This window comes from Oncorhynchus tshawytscha, linkage group LG22 (genome assembly GCF_018296145.1).
Source record: "Oncorhynchus tshawytscha isolate Ot180627B linkage group LG22, Otsh_v2.0, whole genome shotgun sequence".
Classification (NCBI taxonomy): domain Eukaryota; kingdom Metazoa; phylum Chordata; class Actinopteri; order Salmoniformes; family Salmonidae; genus Oncorhynchus; species Oncorhynchus tshawytscha.
This window is the reverse complement of record NC_056450.1, coordinates 27,281,046-27,301,534: the sequence shown is the minus strand read 5'-3', so window position 1 is coordinate 27,301,534 and position 20,489 is coordinate 27,281,046. Positions and strand designations below refer to the sequence as shown.

Here is a 20,489-nt window from a genome sequence, read left to right as displayed (position 1 = left end):
AAAAACGAACAAAAAACACTAGTCTACGATTCTCCCTTGAAACAATGAAAGGCACGACTGGTCAGAACGAAGAACAAAACAGACCCAAAACAAATCTTGGGCAGCTCTAGGACAGAAAGTCACGGCCCCAAACTATACCTTTCCCACTGATGTACGGCTTGTCTTTCTTTCTGATTCTTCATTCTTTTCAAACCTAAATGATGCACCAAGATTTGGCACGATAAACAAAGAGAGAATGAAACAATTCCAATTTGGAATTTAATCGTTGCACTTGCAGAGAATTCTGTGCGCCAGTGATCCCTTATCAGTGTGACACCCCTGGTAAGAAGCTGGAAAAACCAAAATCATTTTGTCACTCCGTTTCTTCCCCCAAGAACTTCTTAACATTTTTGGAATCAGAGTGTCATCACGTTTCTCTGCGTTATCTTTGAACTATTCCTAGGAATAATAAATACGTGAAAACCCCAGAATTTGCTCACCCTGGATTTTGTTTAGAACATGGCAGCAGAACAAACATAAAATCAAACCAACAGCATAATAATAATATGAGACATAACAATAAAAGGATGCTTATTCAGTTGGACAAATTCTCAGAATCTTAACAGTAGGACTGTGGTTTGCGGTGTGGCTTTAGGAGAGTAAATGGTCTCTATGGATGATACAAAGAGACAACATATAGGAGGAAATATATTCCTATTCATATATGTGTATACTTGACTAAATAACTCACAAACCATAGCACTAAACCTTTCCTAGGTTAATAATATAAAGTTATAATACTATAATAAAAGTGCACAGGTTAAAGAAAAAAATATATATAAAAAAATAAAAAGATCAAACCAGACAAAACGGTTTGTTGATTTACATTGAGGAAAGACCCCGACTCCCCTGGCTTCTCATGGGAGGGATAACTCAAATAATCACAAACTCTGATCATCATTTTACTAGGAGGGCAGAGTTCACTGTACTTGTGAGCATCGTCTTCCGGCAGCAGCACTGGGAAATGTGAAATACCTTTTCATTCCCACACATAGGACATAGAGGTTAGAGGTCATATAGGTTATAGAGGCTACAGAGGACATATAGATCATGCTATATAGTGAGTTAAAGGGCAACTTGGAGGAATATTTCATATTCATAAGAGATTTTGTTTGGTCGGGTTTTACAATTTTGGCCTCTAGGGCTAGCTTTTTTGAATTGGTCAATTTAGACTTGGAATTAAATTAATACAAAATGAAGAAACATAGAAATGATGTCACTTGGTCTGAATCTAAAAAACACGAAATAAGAAAGACTAAAAAGATGAATGCCGAAGCCCCAGTTAGTTATAGTTGCTACTAACTACAGGTAGGTGCAAACTGGGTTAGTTGTTTTGAAGCAGACTCTGACATATCAACATCATGTCAATATGTTCTAGAGGAGCTGATGTAAAAGCACTATTGCCTGAGGAAGACCAGCAAGTGCGAGAAGCCGATGACCTCACAAGTACTATGACCTTTGACACCCCCCAGAACCAGGTCAGTCATAGGAGGGCTTTTCCCAAATGGCATGCAGGTTAATGAGAACGGGCATGTTTTTATTTGTTGCATGCAGGCTCTCAACCAATCAAAAATCGAATTAAGAGCGTGTGAGAGAACTCAACATTGATGTGGGCAGAGCCTGCAGACAGAGGTAGGAGGAGTTTATTCTGGTGGCATTCTATTGATGACACCAGATAAACGGACATTGATCTCAAACTAGACCAAGAGAACTGGGGGGGTCTCTCTAGCCACAATCACATCCTGGATTATTAAATCTATCTATTGCTCAGTGAATCCTTAGAGCCGAAACAAGGAAAGGGGGATAGAGGGTCAACTAATTTGAATCAATGTCCACTGGTAAGATTCCACAGTTAGAGACAAAGTAGTTAAACAAAAACATGTATCATTTTTTTTAAATCACCAAGGGTTTAGAGCACCTCAAATAACCCTGGAACCCATGTCTCCAAACACAGTATCAAATTCATGATCAGCATCGTTTAAACACTATTATTAGTCCTCTGTTCTCTCCTAGTCTCTACACAGCGCAAACTGATATAAACAAAGAGTGAATCTATCGCTGTCACTGAAGTGGAACAATAACCGAAGAGTGATTTTCACTCAGTGGAGGTGTTTGAATGATGTGAACACAGTCTCCATACTGTGTTGTGTGTCTAAAGGCCTCGTAGGACAGCACAGCACATACTCAACTCAAGCAGGGTTGGGGATGTCCCTCGTTCTGAGGAACGACAGCTCTCCCTCTCTATTCCAGAGAGAGGGGGCCTAGGAGGATCCTAGAAGATTCTAACCTGATTACAATCATATCATTAAGAATATATAGTTTTTTTATATGTTACTGGTAGAAAAAGCATAATTTGATGAATCTTCAAGGATTTCCTGGCATCAACCCTGCTTTTAGCATCATAAAGCTAACAATGTGTGGTTATGTAAAACATAGATAAATCCAACACAAGCCCCACATTTTTTTTATCTGCCTGGCACAAGCTTGCAAGGTTTAAAGCTTTTTGGGGGATAATGAAGACAGTATATTGGTTTGTCCTCTTGCATACAAACAGCATCTCAGAAATGAACGACCCTCCATTTATAATATTTTCAGAAAACAACATACATACACACAGTGCCGGAGCTGAGATCACTCTCACAGACACACACACAAACAGACACACACTCATACACACAGACACACGCAGGGTTCAGAACACGCATACGCGTGAGGACGTTACCTGATGATATTCAGAGTTTCCCCCCCCCCACAAATCCCCCTCTCTACTTAAAGGGGGAGTGGCGTTTCAGGGCGAGCAAGCTGCTGACAATCTAAAAGAGAGAGAGAGGGGTTGTCATGACAACCAAGTGACGAGACACAGGTTAGAGTCATGAGGAGGAGGACAGAGTTTTCAGCCACATAACCACACATAGTTCATTTGAGAGCTCAAAGGGGCCTCCAAAAAGAGAAGGAAAGGAGATAGAGGGAGAGATGAGCATTAGGGTGATAGACACAAAGACGGGGCTTTACATCGATAGATAGATATAGTTGATATCAAGTGCTTGGGTCAACAGGCACTTTGCTGAAGGTTGTCGGTTTTGTTTGCAGAATTATGATCCGGATCTGGGTGCCATTGATTTTTGTGCTTTTTTAGGATCTTTACTGATGTTACAAAAATCACCATCAATCAAAACTATATTGTATCTGTTCACAGTTATTTTATCCTTTTCTAATAGAAGTTAGAACCTGAGGCACCTATTCTGAAGTGCACTTAATTTAGGTGTAGAGATCGTTTCGTCTTGCTTTCGCTCTCTAGTAATATGGCTCTGAAAGAACACCAATATGACATATACTGGGTCACATGGAATAGCCCTCCATTTCTTTCAGCAGACATTAAATAACTGCTCTGGCTAAAATGTAGAGCCCTGTAGTACATAGCTTGTGCTGTGCCACACACCTTTTTACATAGAAAAACAGTTAAAAGCTCAGTAGCATTCTCAGCTGCAATGCCATGCGATTGATCTGAATGAATCCTGAAATTAAACAGCTGTGGTCTTAGGTGCTCCTTTACCACCCACCTCCGACATCACTAATCATCAGCCAACCCGCTTTGAGAGTTTTGAAATTTAGTTAGAAAACCCAGCAAATCACACTGGACTCCCCTAAGCAACAGCATGGGGAGTTTGCATATTGTTTTGTTTCATTTGTTTATGTAAACATTAAAGAGTGACCTGATTGGTCAGCGGGTTGCTGGGCTGGCTCAGTCCTGGGGGGCCAGGAGAGAGGAGGATGGGAGGCTTTATCGAAGGAGCACCAACGCCAACAGACGAGCAACACAAGGAGAGGATGTCAGCTTCAGTCACATGACCCCTTAAAGTGACACCCTCTTCCCAAGTCCCCACCCCCTAAGTACATTACAGTTACCAGGCAACACACTCAGGGGGTTCAGAACACACTAAGCACAAATGCTGCCACCTTTAACATCATCATAAGTGCAGCACCCCATAATATCCACAGAAGCCTACCGGCAGCCGGTTGAGACCCTATCCACATGCCATACATTATGTCTACAACAGTCCCAAACTTCTAGTGCGTACTGTACATGCACATCTGCATTCCCCTAAATGTTTACACTAGCAGACGTGAGTGGCCATACGTGGCCATGGGCATACTTATGTACTGTAGGTTAGACACACACCAGGCCCTATGAGGCTACAGGCTGGGCAGGCAGGGAGCTAAGCGAGCATAGTGGGGCTCTTTAACATTAATGCAGGGGAGCGCCTCGGGCTCCTCCCCTCTGTACACAGCAGTCCCGTGCTGACAAACGCAGCCGCTTCAGTCGCAGTAGATCTTGTACTTCTCGCTGCAGAAGACCACAGGGCCTCCACGGATGCAGTTGGGCATGGCGTTGAGCTCGTTGGGGCGGCCGATCCCGGCACAGGTGAGGCCGTGACTTATGCGTGGGTTGTTGGCGGCGTTGGTCTGCCCGTTAGTTGTTCTGCCGTTAGTGGTTTTGGCTTTTGGTTTGCCTCCGCGGCGGGTCTGCTCGGTGTCAAACTCCAGGTCCTCCAGGCGCTGGGTCAGGGCCAGCTTCTGCTGGATGGCCATACGGAGCAGGGAGTTCAGGGTCTTCTTCTCATCCTCCGCCGCAGACAGCTGTCTTTGCATCTCATCCAGCTGAGTCACATACTCATCACAGCTACAGCAGAGAAGGAGGGAGAGAGAGAGATACAGAAATAATGAGAGAGAGAGACGGAGGGAGGGAGGGAGGGAGGGAGGGAGGGAGGGAGGGAGGGAGGGAGGGAGGGGGAGGGAGGGAGGGAGGGAGGGAGGGAGGGAGGGAGGGAGGGAGGGAGGGAGGGAGGGAGGGAGGGAGGGAGGGAGGGAGGGAGGCTTGACTTTGTCTTTCTTTACTGAAACTCATTTCATTTTTAAAAACTCACACCCCCTTAAAAATAAAACATCTAAATATATCCTGTACTGCATACATGTACCATACTCACCTTTCCATCTACCACATGATACAAACCAACATCACAATACCCAAAACAATACCCACTTCTACAACCGTATAGCCAAAACATCTTCCCCAGCTATACAGACAAACACAGTTTCTTTCATTACACAGAAAGGACACCCCTGTCCGACTCCCGGTTCAGCCCGTACCAACCAGCTGTTAGTGGCCAGGGCTCCATGAAGAACCCTCCACTGGAGGTCCACTGACCTCTTTGGTACTGGGGGTTTGTAGAGCCCCCTCCACCTAAAACCCACCATACTCTCTACCCCACATATCGCCTGCCACTGATGTGCCTTCACTCCTGTTAGGCTCCTAATGTTCCTAACCTTAACGCAGAGGTTGAGGAGGGCTTTAACGTCCACATCCTCAAACTCCCTCAGGCTCCTAATGTTCCTCACCTTAACACAGAGGTTGTAGAGGGCTTTAACTCCCACATCCTCAAACTCCCCCAGGCTCATAATGTTCCTCACCTTAATGCAGAGGTTGTAGAGGGCTTTAACTCCCACATCCTCAAACTCCCCCAGGCTCCTAATGTTCCTCACCTTAATGCAGAGGTTGTAGAGGGCTTTACCTCCCACATCCTCAAACTCCCCCAGGCTCCTAATGTTCCTCACCTTAATGCAGAGGTTGTAGAGGGCTTTAACTCCCACATCCTCAAACTCCCCCAGGCTCAGAGTGTAAAATCTAACAAGTCCTCCAGACCCCATTGCCAGTCTCCATTCTCTGCCGTCACCTGCAGTTGCGAAAACATTGGTGGCCGCTCCCCCTTCGGCCGCTCAAACACCCCCCTTACCGGCTCAGACAATGCCTCCTGGACCTCCTCCAGGAATCTCTCCAGCAGCCTAAGAGACATTATTCCTGTTTGTTGTGCCAAGACTTCAGGGGTTTTCCACCCCTCCTCTCCCAGCAGTCTCAGGTCACCCAGCCTTTGTAAACCCCCTGCCACCAGTTGCCTCTGCAGGGTGGCCGACTGAACCTATTTCAAAGGGATGGCTGGGTTGTTGAAGATAGGCTCCTCCCACACCCACAGCCCAGGCTTCACACTCCCTTCTCGTATGGGCCTTAGCAGCTGCCAGGCCCTCAGCACTGCAGAGTAAAAATCTGAGATACCTGCTGTACTCAGCCTCTCCAACTTCATGAGGAACAGCTGCCGGTGACCGGAAAGCGGAAAGCAGCCATCCTGCTCTCCAGTTCCACCAGGCCCTGTCCTCCTTCGTGGACGGTCATGTACAACACTGCTGCCTTCAGCCAGTGATGGTCCGACCAGAAGAAGTCCACCAGCTTGCGTTGCTGGTCTGCGAGTAGGGGGATTGGGGACAGCCAGTTTATACCACAGGGAAGATGCCACCAGGTTGTTGATTATCAGCACCCTCCCTCTATATGACACTTTGGACAGGAGCCACCTCCACCTGGCCAGTCTTGACACCACTGCCTGTGACAGCCCCTCCCAGTTCTTCCTGACCCACCTCTCCGAGCCCAGGTACACCCCCAACACTTTAAGCCCTTCACAACCCCACTGCAAACCCCCTGGAAGCAGAGGAGCCCTATCCCCCCATGCTCCACATAACAGAGCTTTGCTCTTGCCCCAGTTCACCTTAGCTGAAGAAGCTCCCTCGTACACCTTCAGACTGGTCTCTAGTGCCTGCCTATCCTGACCATCATCTGCATATGCTGACACTGCTATGCCTGCCACCACATCCATGCCTGTCCAGCACACTCTCTGCAGTCTCCTGCATAGCAGTCCCAAAAAGTCTCAATGGCTAGTGTGTATAACTGCCCAGATAGAGGGCATCCTTGTCTAATGCCCCGTCTCACCCAGACTGGCCTACTGAGCCCCCCTCCCACCTTAACCATACATGACGTCCGAGCATACAACAGCTTCACACAGGTCAAAAAAACTCTTCCCAAACATCACATTAAACAGATACTCATGGTCCACTCTATCAAAATACATGGTCCACTCTTGATCTAAAGAGACCAGTTCAAAGTTCACATTAGAACCTCTCGACAAGTCCAACATGTCCCTGACTAAGAACAAGTTGTCCGTGATTGAGCGTCCCGGTACACAATATGTTTGGTCCTTATGTACTATCGAGTCCAAATGGGACCTCAGTCTGTTAGAGATGACCTTGGCAAATATCTTGTAGTCCGCACAGAGTAATGCCACAGGCCTCCAGTTCTTCAGTTCACACAAGTCCCCTTTTTGGGCAGGAGAGTCAGAGCCGCCCGAAGGCAGCGCATCGGCAACTCTCCTACCCCGACCCATTCACACAACACGCAAAATAAGTCCTGTCCAATTATTCCCCAGAATCTTTTATAAAACTCCACTGGGAGTCCATCGACCCCCGGTGCACGACCAGGGGACATCTGGGTTACGGCCTCTGCCAGTTCATGGGACAACAGAGGAATGTCCATTTTATCCCTCTGTGCCAGAGAGAGCTTAGGGAGTCCTGCGAACAAGACCTGAGCACACATAGGATCACACACTCCCGCATCTCTCCCACCACAGAGGTCACCCGCCCATCAGACAGCCGTAGAAAATGCTTATCCTTGGCTTCACAGCTCTGTCTTTCCAAACCAAAGAAGAAGGAGCTGGGAGCATCCATCTCCTTGAGCATGGAGAACCTAGCTCTTACAAGTGCTCCCTTTGCTTTCACCTGGAAAAAACTACAGGTCCCTACGTAATTCACAGCTAAATTAGCCTGGAGGCCTACATTGCCTTGCCCCACCAGCTCACTAATACTACACTCTAGTTCCCCCAATACTCTCCTAGCCTCTGAGGATGAGAGAGCTGTATACTGTTGACAGAAAAGCCGAATTTGGACTTTCCCCACATCCCACCATTGACTCAGAGACTCATACTCCTCTCTTCGCTGCCCCCACCTTTCCCAAAAGGTCTGGAAACCTGAGCAAAAATTGGCATCTTGTAAGAGCTTTATATTGAACTTCCAATAGGATGCCTGCTGGGGCCCTGGTGAAATAGACAGCAGAGCCATGGTTATGTGGTGATCTGAAAACCCCACTGGTAGAATGGTAGCGCCCCGCAGCCTATTGCTCCGATTCCTAGACATGTAAAACCAATCAAGTCGGTCTGCACTCACCCTAGCCCCAAAAACCTTCACCCATGTATACTGTCTTGTGTTGGGATGTTTAGTTCTCCAAACATCCACTAGGTCGAACTGATGAATGATGTCCCTTAACACTCCCATTGACACTGAATGAGGCTCTTCCCCATTTCTGTCTTTTGTAAAAATTCATTGTATAGTTCCAGTCCCTCCGACCACCAGCGTCTCCTCAGGCGCTACCTGTGAGAGTTCCTGTCTAAGACACCCAAATAGAACCCCTCTCTCTCTCCCTCTATTAGGCGCATACACATTTATACAGACAAAACCCATGTTGTTAATTTCTGCTTTTACAACAAGCAGCTTTACACACCTCCTTTGAGGAGCAAATTTTTACAGACAGCCCAGGTGCAAAAAAGACTGCCACACCTGCACTAAAATTTGTCCCATGGCTCAACACACTTGCCCCTTTCCACCAGAGCTCCCAATCGACTTCATTCAACACATCACCATGTGTCTCCTGCAGAAACAACACCTGTACTTTTTTTTTGTTTTACATATTCACCCAACACACTCCTCTTCCCCTCATCTCTGGCACCATTTATATTAAGTCTCCATAAGAAGTGGGAGAAAAGCCAGCAGAGAAAGAGACCAATAGCAAAGCTCAAAAAGCCCCAGTGTCAGAAAGATACAATACATCTAAACAGTGTCTGAAGGTAAACCTTTACGCACTGTTGTGACCCACTTCCTCAACCTAAACCGTTTCCTGGGTGAGAGGACACCATGCCCCTCATTTTTCATAGCATGTTGTACTGATCTTACAAACTTTCTCGGATTAGAAAAAAAAGCCTTAAGATGAACTTTTTTCCCCTTGGTCTCATTCAGGAACCTTGTCAGTTCTCTCAACGTGTACTTTGACCCCTCTGCTTGACTGGATGTCAGCTCCGGGCCCATTGAAGAAGAGTCTGAAAAAATAACTCCTCATCCTCAGACTCACTTTCCTCCTCATCTCCATCATCTCCCATCCTGACCACCTGCCCTTCCTCTCTGGTCAGGGCCTCCACCCCCACAGCAACAGGCAAAGGTTCCATGGTGCCTTTAACCACACCCCTTTTCCGCTTGACACCCTCTTCCTCCCCCCTAGTCTCTTACACTTCCCCACTGAACTCTCCTCATCCACTAGAATAACATGACTAGATCCGGCCTCATCTACACCACACTCCATAGCATGTCTAGGCCCAGCCTCATATACATCACCCTCCATAGCATGACTAGACCCAGCCTCATCTACACCACCCTCCATAGCATGTCTAGGCCCAGCCTCATATACACCACCATCCATACCATGACTAGACCCAGCCTCATCTACACCACCCTCCATAGCATGTCTAGGCCCAGCATCATCTACACCACCCTCCATAGCATGACTAGACCCAGTCTCATCTACACAACCCTCCATAGCATGTCTAGGCCCAGCATCATCTACACCACCCTCCATAGCATGTCTAGGCCCAGCCTCATATACACCACCCTCCATTGCATGACTAGACCCAGCCTCATCTACACCACCCTCCATAGCATGTCTAGGCCCAGCATCATCTACACCACCCTCCATAGCATGACTAGACCCAGCCTCCACTACCCCACCATCTCTAGCATGACTAGACCCAGCCTCATCTACACCACCATCTCTAGCATGACTAGACCCAGCCTCATCTACACCACCATCTCTAGCATGACTAGACCCAGTCTCCACTACCCCACCATCTCTAGCATGACTAGACCCAGCCTCATCTACACCACCATCTCTAGCATGACTAGACCCAGCCTCATCTACCCCACCATCTCTAGCATGACTAGACCCAGCCTCCACTACACCACCATCCATAGCATGACTAGACCCAGTCTCATCTACACCATCATCTCTAGCATGACTAGACCCAGTCTCCACTACCCCACCATCTCTAGCCTGACTAGACCCAGTCTCTACTACCCCACCATCCATAGCATGACTAGACCCAGTCTCATCTACACCATCATCTCTAGCATGACTAGACCCAGTCTCCACTACCCCACCATCTCTAGCCTGACTAGACCCAGTCTCCACTACCCCACCATCCATAGCATGACTAGACCCAGTCTCCACTACCCCACCATCCATAGCATGACTAGACCCAGTCTCCACTACCCCACCATCCATAGCATGACTAGACCCAGCCTCAGCTACCCCACCATCTTTAGCCTGACTAGACCCAGCCTCCACTACCCCACCATCCATAGCATGACTAGACCCAGTCTCAGCTACCCCACCATCTTTAGCCTGACTAGACCCAGCCTCCACTACCCCACCATCCATAGCATGACTAGACCCAGTCTCCACTACTCTACCATCTCTAGCCTGACTAGACCCAGCCTCAGCTACCCCACCATCTTTAGCCTGACTAGACCCAGCCTCAGCTACCCCACCATCTTTAGCCTGACTAGACCCAGCCTCCACTACCCCACCATCCACAGCCTGACTAGACCCAGCCTCCGCTACCCCACCATCTTTAGCCTGACTAGACCCAGCCTCAGCTACCCCACCATCTCTAGCCTGACTAGACCCAGCCTCAGCTACCCCACCATCTTTAGCCTGACTAGACCCAGCCTCCGCTACCCCACCATCCATAGCATGGCCAGACCCAGCTTCAGCTATCCCACAATCCATAGCATGGCTAGACCCAGCTTCAGCTATCCCACCATCCATAGCATGGCTAGACCCAGTTTCAGCTATCCCACCATCCATAGCATGGCTAGACCCAGCTTCAGCTATCCCACCATCCATAGCATGGCTAGACCCAGCTTCAGCTATCCCACCATCCATAGCATGGCTAGACCCAGCCTCAGCTATCCCACCATCCATAGCATGGCTAGACCCAGCCTCAGCTATCCCACCATCCATAGCATGGCTAGACCCAACTTCAGCTATCCCACCATCCATAGCATGGCTAGACCCAGCTTCAGCTATCCCACCATCCATAGCATGGCTAGACCCAGCCTCAGCTATCCCACCATCCATAGCATGGCTAGACCCAACTTCAGCTATTCCACCATCCTTAGCATGGCTAGACCCAGCTTCAGCTACCCCACCATCTCTAGCCTGACTAGGCCCAGATTCATCTACACCACCATCCCTGGCATGACTATACCCAGCCTCTGCTGTCTGCATCTCATTACCCCCTGCACATTGACTTCAATTTCTCCCACTGGTGCTTGTACCCTCACCTTGTCTACAGGCTTTATGTGGGCACGCAAAGCTCTTATGCCCCAAATCCCCACACTCAAAACACATAGACTATCTGTGCTGGAAAACCCTGCATAGAGCCCCTCCCCGTGCCTCACTTTATAATGCACATTTAGCTGTTGCTCATTGTTATTCAGAAACATAAACACTTGGCCTCCGGAACGAAACAACGTGTTTAACGGCATCTGCCTGAAAACCTGCCGACAGGAAAACTGCTAGCAAACTTACCAAACTGACTCTGCTCTTTCCTGATTTGATCATCCGTAATAAATGGAGGCACATTTTCAGCTACCACTCTTGTCGAAGGGGTAGAGAGAGGTGAAGTTGGCACCAACACACCACTTACAAATATTCCACTTTCAATTAGCCTACTAACCAAGTCTGCTCTTTTCATGAAAACAACCACAGCTTTGTTCATTCTAGAAGCAGAATGTATAAGTTCAGCTTCTACCTGTTCACCGACTGCAAGCAAAACCTCCTCCACTTTATCTCCATTCTCAGGAACACACCTGAATCCATGCAGTATCGACAGCGTCTCCTCCTCCGCACTAGGCTGAGAAGCCATCGCACACACCACACCTTCCAAACCCCAGGAAACTTACTCTGTCCTCTTCCAACCTAACTTTGAAAAAACTGTGGATACCGCTAAAACAAATAGTGCATTAACCCTCCACCATAGAAAATACAATTGAAAGAAAAGACCAAGAAAAGAAACAAGAAAGTTAGTTAGGACAGAGTCCTCCACACCAAACACTCAAACTCCCCAAAACTCTCAGCATGCACTGCAAGAGAGAGAGAAAGAAAGAGGGAGAGGGATAGAGAGAGAGAGAGAGAGAGAGTGGGATAGGGAGAGAGAGAGAGCAAGATGGGAGACAGAGAGGGATATAGAGAGGGATGGGAGGAGAGAGAGAGAGATAGGGAGAGGGATAGAGAGAGAGGGAGAGGGATAGAGAGAGAGGGAGAGGGAGAGGGATAGAGAGAGAGATAGGGAGAGGGATAGAGAGAGAGGGAGAGGGATAGAGAGAGAGGGAGAGGGATAGAGAGAGAGAGAGAGGGATGGGAGGAGAGAGAGAGAGGGAGAGAGAGAGAGGGAGAGAGGGATGGGAGGAGAGAGAGGGATGGGAGGATAGGGAGAGAGAGAGGGACAGAGGGAGAGAGAGAGTGATAGGGAGAGAGGGATAGAGAGAGAGGGATGGGGGAGAGATAGAGAGGGAGAGGAATAGGGAGAGAGAGAGGGATGGGAGGAGAGGGAGAGAGAGAGGGATAGGGAGAGAGAGGGATAGGGAGAGAGAGGGATGGGAGGAAAGATAGGGAGAGAGGGGGATGGGAGGAGAGATAGGGAGAGAGGGGGATGGGAGGAGAGATAGAGAGTGAGAGAGAGGGATAGGGAGAGAGAGGGATGGGAGGAGAGAGAGAGAGGGAGAGGGAGGGATAGAGAGAGAGCAAGATCACATTAGAATCAGGCATTTGTCTCCAAAGTAAGTGATATTCCAGTCTTTGAACTTGAACACCAGAGAAGATAATTGAGACATTTTCATTGGCCATCCAGTAGGTGGCAGTAGCAACCTGCACTGTAAACAGCCAAAGGTACAGTGTCGCAGTGACTTTGGTCTGTAGGGTTCACTACCGTGGGTAGTAAACCATACAGTCAAATAGTCATATAGTCCATTCAGACTATTCATATTGTCTGTGGCCATATCTGAAAGATTTCACTTCCCTTTGAGCCCTCTGAATACCAATGCAAGAAACACGTTTTGACCTATATTCGCCTTGACCAACCTCCCCAGGGCCTATCTTCACCACCAGATAGAGCCATTAAGGTGTCTACCTGAACCTTGAAGTCTACGGTACTGTCATTTTACCAGACTATCTCTCCATTTCCCCAAGCACCTAAACTGTCATCATCTTGTAAGAACAACAGGATCTCATTTCACCCCCACAAGACCTCATCTAAGTGTTGCACTGAGACAATAGAGAATGTAGAGATGTATTTACCATTCACAGCCCCCCTTCACTAAACGGTACACTGTTCATCTCAAGGCCCAGCTACACATGACTCACTTTGTGCTGCTAATATCCAAACACAGTATGGTAATATATGCAGAGTTTATTAGCCTAACATACAGCCCATTTGAATGTGTCCCCGGTTTTCATGTGGTCTATGCTGATGAGGACTAAAAACTCTGTGGTTGTGATTAACATTCATTCTGAATGCAGCTCTACCGTGTGCCTCAGTTTGTCTGTCTGCATGACAATATGAGGAGTCTGAGCACAGAGCGAGTTAATAATAGATCACGCACAAAGGAGGAAATGTCCCTCCTGCATCACCTCAGGAATGGGCTAAGGGAGAGAGAGAAGAAGAAGGGAGAGGGGGAAAACGAGAGAGGTGCAAGGGATGGAGAGGTGCAAGACTGGAAGAGATACAGTTGAAGTCGGAAGTTTACATACACTTAGGTTGGAGTCAGTAAAACTAGTTTTTCAACCACTCCACAAACTATAGTTTTGGCAAGTCGGTTAGGACATCTAATTTGTGCATGACAAAAGTAATTTTTCCAACAATTGTTTACAGTCAGATTATTTCACTTACAATTCACTGTATAACAATTCCAGTGGGTCAGAAGTTTACATACACTAAGTTGACTGTGCCTTTAAACAGCCTGGAAAATTCCAAAAAATGATGTCATGGCTTTAGAAGCTCTCTCCCTCGTTCTTTCTATCTCTTCTTTAGTCTCACTGTGCTGTGATGCTAATTCTACCCTTTCTATACCGTATTGATCTGGTGTGTGTGGATGTGAGTGTGTTAGAGCCAGGCAGGTGTGAAAAACTAGGTCATGCTGCCCGGAATGTAGAGGCAGGGGTTCATATAATCATATAGTCTCTAATCTGCTCAACCCCTTCTCTCTCATTATTACTCATTATGCCATTTTTACCCTCTCTCTCCTTTCCCTGCATCCTCATATTAAATCTCTCCATCATCTCTCTGTCATCCCCTCCTTAATGTATCATCCTTCCTTCATCCTTTCTCTTATTTCCTCTTCTCTCCCTCCCCCTGCCTTTCTCTAGCCTTCTATCAAACTCCCCTATGCTCGCTACCTGCAGTCACTTTTTTCTCTCCCTTTTCTCTCGCTCCCAGTCCCATTTCAATGCTGCTGTCGCGGCTATCTGCGATGACATTGACATTCCCCATTAATGATGTTAGCCACACCACTGCAGAGATATCTGCATCCTACCTTCCACCCCAGCTGTCCTTTAGCCTAACTCACATTGGCACCAACGAAATGGCATCTCAAAGCACTCCCTCAATCCTGCCCGCAGGTCCCCACACATCCTGCAATTAGAACACTCCCTGGCACTGGATTCAATCAAAGGAATTCCAGGTTAGTCTGAATCTAAACCGTGCGACAAAAAACACTGCAAGTTCGATTTGCTGGATTGGAATGTTTTCCTCTACAATTCCAAGTGTCAATAATAATCTATAAAACGACGACACGTCAACCATGTTGCTGAGGTCTGTTGTGGTTCTTACCATTGCCCCAGGCAATGCCAGAAAGCCTCTTCTTATTGTTCACATAAGACCTCATTTGTTATTGAGTCTCTCACTATTGGCCCGTTGAGGTGTTGTGTTACTGCACATGGGCACTCCTCTCTTCCCCCATATACACAAACACGCAGCCCCCCTCCTTGTGGGCTTGCAGTCTGATTCCCAGTGGGACACACACCCAGACAATAGGGATCAGTGCAGTTTAATTTGACCCAGTGTGAGATGGTGAATGGGGGTGGAGGGGCTCCCAGGAGACGCAGTGCCCTTTAAGATGGACTAGCCATGCTGGGGGGAGGGTGTAAGAGGGCGTGGGTTTTCCCGGGAAAAAATACAGGGTTCCATTCTGGGGATGAGGAGTTACAATGGGGCCCTTCTTGGCCTGATAGAGAGGGGTGGCGGGCTACAATGCCCCTGGGTGTCTGGGGGCGGCTGGCCCTTTGTAGAGCAACAGTCTCCACATTCAGAGTAGTAAGGAACAGAGACTCCACATCTCAGATGATCTACAGTGCCTTGCGAAAGTATTCGGCCCCCTTGAACTTTGCGACCTTTTGCCACATTTCAGCCTTCAAACATAAAGATATAAAACTGTATTTTTTGTGAAGAATCAACAACAAGTGGGACACAATCATGAAGTGGAACGACATTTATTGGATATTTCAAACTTTTTTAACAAATCAAAAACTGAAAAATTGGGCGTGCAAAATTATTCAGCCCCTTTACTTTCAGTGCAGCAAACTCTCTCCAGAAGTTCAGTGAGGATCTCTGAATGATCCAATGTTGACCTAAATGACTAATGATGATAAATACAATCCACCTGTGTGTAATCAAGTCTCCGTATAAATGCACCTGCACTGTGATAGTCTCAGAGGTCCGTTAAAAGCGCAGAGAGCATCATGAAGAACAAGGAACACACCAGGCAGGTCCGAGATACTGTTGTGAAGAAGTTTAAAGCCGGATTTGGATACAAAAAGATTTCCCAAACTTTAAACATCCCAAGGAGCACTGTGCAAGCGATAATATTGAAATGGAAGGAGTATCAGACCACTGCAAATCTACCAAGACCTGGCCGTCCCTCTAAACTTTCAGCTCATACAAGGAGAAGACTGATCAGAGATGCAGCCAAGAGGCCCATGATCACTCTGGATGAACTGCAGAGATCTACAGCTGAGGTGGGAGACTCTGTCCATAGGACAACAATCAGTCATATATTGCACAAATCTGGCCTTTATGGAAGAGTGGCAAGAAGAAAGCCATTTCTTAAAGATATCCATAAAAAGTGTTGTTTAAAGTTTGCCACAAGCCACCTGGGAGACACACCAAACATGTGGAAGAAGGTGCTCTGGTCAGATGAAACCAAAATGTCACTTTTTGGCAACAATGCAAAACGTTATGTTTGGCGTAAAAGCAACACAGCTCATCACCCTGAACACACCATCCCCACTGTCAAACATGGTGGTGGCAGCATCATGGTTTGGGCCTGCTTTTCTTCAGCAGGGACAGGGAAGATGGTTAAAATTGATGGGAAGATGGATGGAGCCAAATACAGGACCATTCTGGAAGAAAACCTGATGGAGTCTGCAAAAGACCTGAGACTGGGACGGAGATTTGTCTTCCAACAAGACAATGATCCAAAACATAAAGCAAAATCTACAATGGAATGGTTCAAAAATAAACATATCCAGGTGTTAGAATGGCCAAGTCAAAGTCCAGACCTGAATCCAATCGAGAATCTGTGGAAAGAACTGAAAACTGCTGTTCACAAATGCTCTCCATCCAACCTCACTGAGCTCGAGCTGTTTTGCAAGGAGGAATGGGAAAAAATTTCAGTCTCTCGATGTGCAACACTGATAGAGACATACCCCAAGCGACTTACAGCTGTAATCGCAGCAAAAGGTGGCACTACAAAGTATTAACTTAAGGGGGCTGAATAATTTTGCACGCCCAATTTTTCAGTTTTTGATTTGTTAAAAAAAGTTTGAAATATCCAATAAATGTCGTTCCACTTCATGATTGTGTCCCACTTTTTGTTGATTCTTCACAAAAAAGTACAGTTTTATATCTTTATGTTTGAAGCCTGAAATGTGGCAAAAGGTCGCAAAGTTCAAGGGGGCCCGAATACTTTCGCAATGCACTGTATAGAAGCCAGGGGTTACGAAACACACACACAGGCTCACGGCACACACACACATGCGCACAGAGTATACACATGTGCACGGAATTGACTCATATCCACACCCACACACATGCGCTGAATGAAATATGACGAGGTGTTCATAGGGAGGGTATGGACTACACAGACAGGTGCACATGCCCTAAACATGCCCATACTGAAAAATGCAGTGCAGGCACACAGCACTACAGCCCATTTGTTTATCACATGGACTATGTACTCAGACCCACACACTCCCCTCAGCTGTTCTCTGGCTATGTGGGAACAGCACTGGTCATGGTGGAGGAAGATGAGAGAGAGGACACAGGAGGGAGGAGGGGGGAGAGAAAGGATAACATAACCAACAATGAAATGAAGAACAAAATGGAAATCAGAGGAAGACAAAGATATACTGAACAAAAAATATAAATGCAACATGCAACAATTTAAAATATTTTACTGACTTACAGATCATATGAGGAAATCAGTCAATTGAAATAAATAAATTAGGCCCTAATCTATGGATTTTTGGGGGGCAGGGGCATTGGAGTAGAGAAATTAACATTCAATCCTCTGGCAACAGCTCTGGTGGACATTCCTGCAGTCAGCATGCCAATTGCACACTCCCTCAAAACTTGATACATCTGTGGCATTGTAAAACTGCACATTTTAGAGTGTCCTTTTATTGTCCCCAGTACAAGGTGCAGCTGTGTAATGATCATGCTGTTTAATCAGCTTTTTGATATGACACACCTGTCAGGTGCATGGATTATCTTGGCAAAGGAAAAAGGCTCACTAACAGGGATGTAAACAAATTTGTGCCCAACATTTCAGAGAAATGTGCTTTTTGTATGCAAGGAAAATGTTGGGGATCACTTTACATGTAGCTAATTAAAATGCCTTTATTTGTATGGCATGTTCAGTGGAAACAAAGATAAAAATGCTGATGCGTTTCGGCTGCATGGCCTTCGTCAGGGATTACCCCCTTATGAAGGCCATGCAGCAGAACATGCCATACAAATAAAGGCATTTTATTTCATTATATGAACAGTGCCTTGGTCCTCCTTTTTTTTGATGATCAATTTGTCCCTTTTACCAAAGAGCACCTTCTGTCTACTAAAACCTACTACTGTGTACCTTCTGTCTACTAAAACATAATACTGTGTACCTTAGTACCTTCTGTCTACTAAAACCTACTACTGTGTACCTTAGTACCTTCTGTCTACTAAAACCTACTACTGTGTACCTTAGTACCTTCTGTCTACCAAAACCTACTATTGTGTACCTTAGTACCTTCTGTCTACCAAAACCTACTATTGTGTACCTTAGTACCTTCTGTCTACCAAAACCTACTATTGTGTACCTTAGTACCTTCTGTCTACTGTGTACCTTAGTACCTTCTGTCAAAACCTACTATTGTGTACCTTAGTACCTTCTGTCTACCAAAACCTACTAACCTTAACCTTCTGTCCTACTATTGTGTACCTTAGTATCTACCAACACCTACTATTGTGTACCTTAGTACCTTCTGTCTACCAAAACCTACTATTGTGTACCTTAGTACCTTCTGTCTAAAACTAAAACCTACTATTGTGTATTACCTTCTGTCTACTAAAACCTACTACTGTGTACCTTAGTACCTTCTGTCTACTAAAACCTACCTTAGTACCTTCTGTCTACTAAAACCTACTACCTTCTGTCTACCAAAACCTACTATTGTGTACCTTAGTACCTTCTGTCTACTAAAACCTACTATTGTGTACCTTAGTACCTTCTGTCTACCAAAACCTACTATTGTGTACCTTAGTACCTTCTGTCTACTAAAACCTACTATTGTGTACAGTATCTTTGCACCACTTCCCTTCCTCCTTTTTTCTACACTTTACATGTAGCGTTTATATTTTTTGTTAAGTATAGAATGAGAGTGTGTGCTTGTATGATTTAACTGCAGGTGCTGGTCTGATCATTAGTCTTGCCATGTGTGTGTGTGTAGTGCTGTGGGCTGCTGAGAGCAGGCATGTCCAGACAGGTCTTAGGAATGTAAGAGCCAGGGTCTTACTGTAAACTGATACCACAGCTGGAGTAAAGCGCAAGTGCACACACGCACAAACACATTGGGAGCTTGCATTATATAAAAGGGTCTGACAAAGACTTGCACATTTATTCACTCTAACCCCCTCACTCTGTTCACTCTAACCCCCTCACTCTGTTCACTCTAACCCCCTCACTCTAACCCCCTCACTCTGTTCACTCTAACCCCCTCACTCTAACCCCCTCACTCTAACCCCCTCACTCTAACTCCCTCACTCTAACTCCCTCACTCTAACTCCCTCACTCTAACTCCCTCACTCTAACTCCCTCACTCTGCGGCCACACACTCCAAACTGAGGCAGTCCACTGAAAGTCTCAGAAATCCCAAAATCTACCTTTTAACTCAACAGAGTATGTCAAAAATGCAATTTCCATGAGAAAGACTCAAATCAAGTCCCTGTAGAGAAGCTACAATGAAAGACCCCTGCATCCCTCTCTCCCTCTAGGATGTGTTGCTGTGAAGATGGAGGGAAGAAACGGGGGGGCGTGGGTCAGTCATGGCCATCTGCCTCTTAAAGTTTCTCAAAGAGGCCTCCACCCCTTACACCATCAATACCCAGGTTGTACACAGCCCTGAACACCACCACCACCAATACCCAGGCTGTACACAGCCCTGAACCCCACCACCACCAATATCCAGGCTGAACACAGCCCTGAACGCCACCACCAATATCCAGGCTGTACACAGTCCTGAACACTACCACCACCGATACCCAGGCTGAACACAGCCCTGAACACCACCACCACCGATACCCAGGTTGTACACAGCCCTGAACACCACCACCACCAATACCCAGGCTGAACACAGCCCTGAACACCACCACCACCAATTCCCAGGCTGAACACAGCCCTGAACACCACCACCACCAATTCCCAGGCTGTACACAGCCCTGAACACCACCACCACCAATACCCAGGCTGTACACAGCCCTGAACCCCACCACCACCAATACCCAGGCTGTACACAGCCCTGAACCCCACCACCACCAATACCCAGGCTGTACACAGCCCTGAACCCCACCACCACCAATACCCAGGCTGTACACAGCCCTGAACCCCACCACCACCAATACCCAGGCTGTACACAGCCCTGAACACCACCACCACCAATACCCAGGCTGAACACAGCCCTGAACACCACCACCACCAATACCCAGGCTGAACACAGCCCTGAACACCACCACCAATACCCAGGCTGTACACCGCCCTGAACACCACCATCACCACCAATACCCAGGCTGTACACAGCCCTGAACACCACCACCAATACCCAGGCTGTACACCGCCCTGAACCCCACCACCGATACCCAGGCTGTACACAGCCC

At 46.9% G+C, this 20,489-nt stretch overlaps 1 protein-coding gene across 1 annotated transcript in view; it reads right to left on the bottom strand.

Annotated features, from left to right (window-relative positions):
• Positions 1–1,546: 1,546 nt before the first annotated feature.
• The window catches only part of LOC112222224 (protein bicaudal D homolog 2), a 79,903-nt gene continuing 60,960 nt past the window's right edge, over positions 1,547–20,489 (bottom strand). Inside the window, exon 10 of the mRNA XM_024384928.2 lies at positions 1,547–4,720. Coding sequence (XP_024240696.1) covers positions 4,357–4,720 — 364 coding nt within the window. The 3' untranslated portion in view covers positions 1,547–4,356. The remainder of the gene's footprint in view (positions 4,721–20,489) is intronic.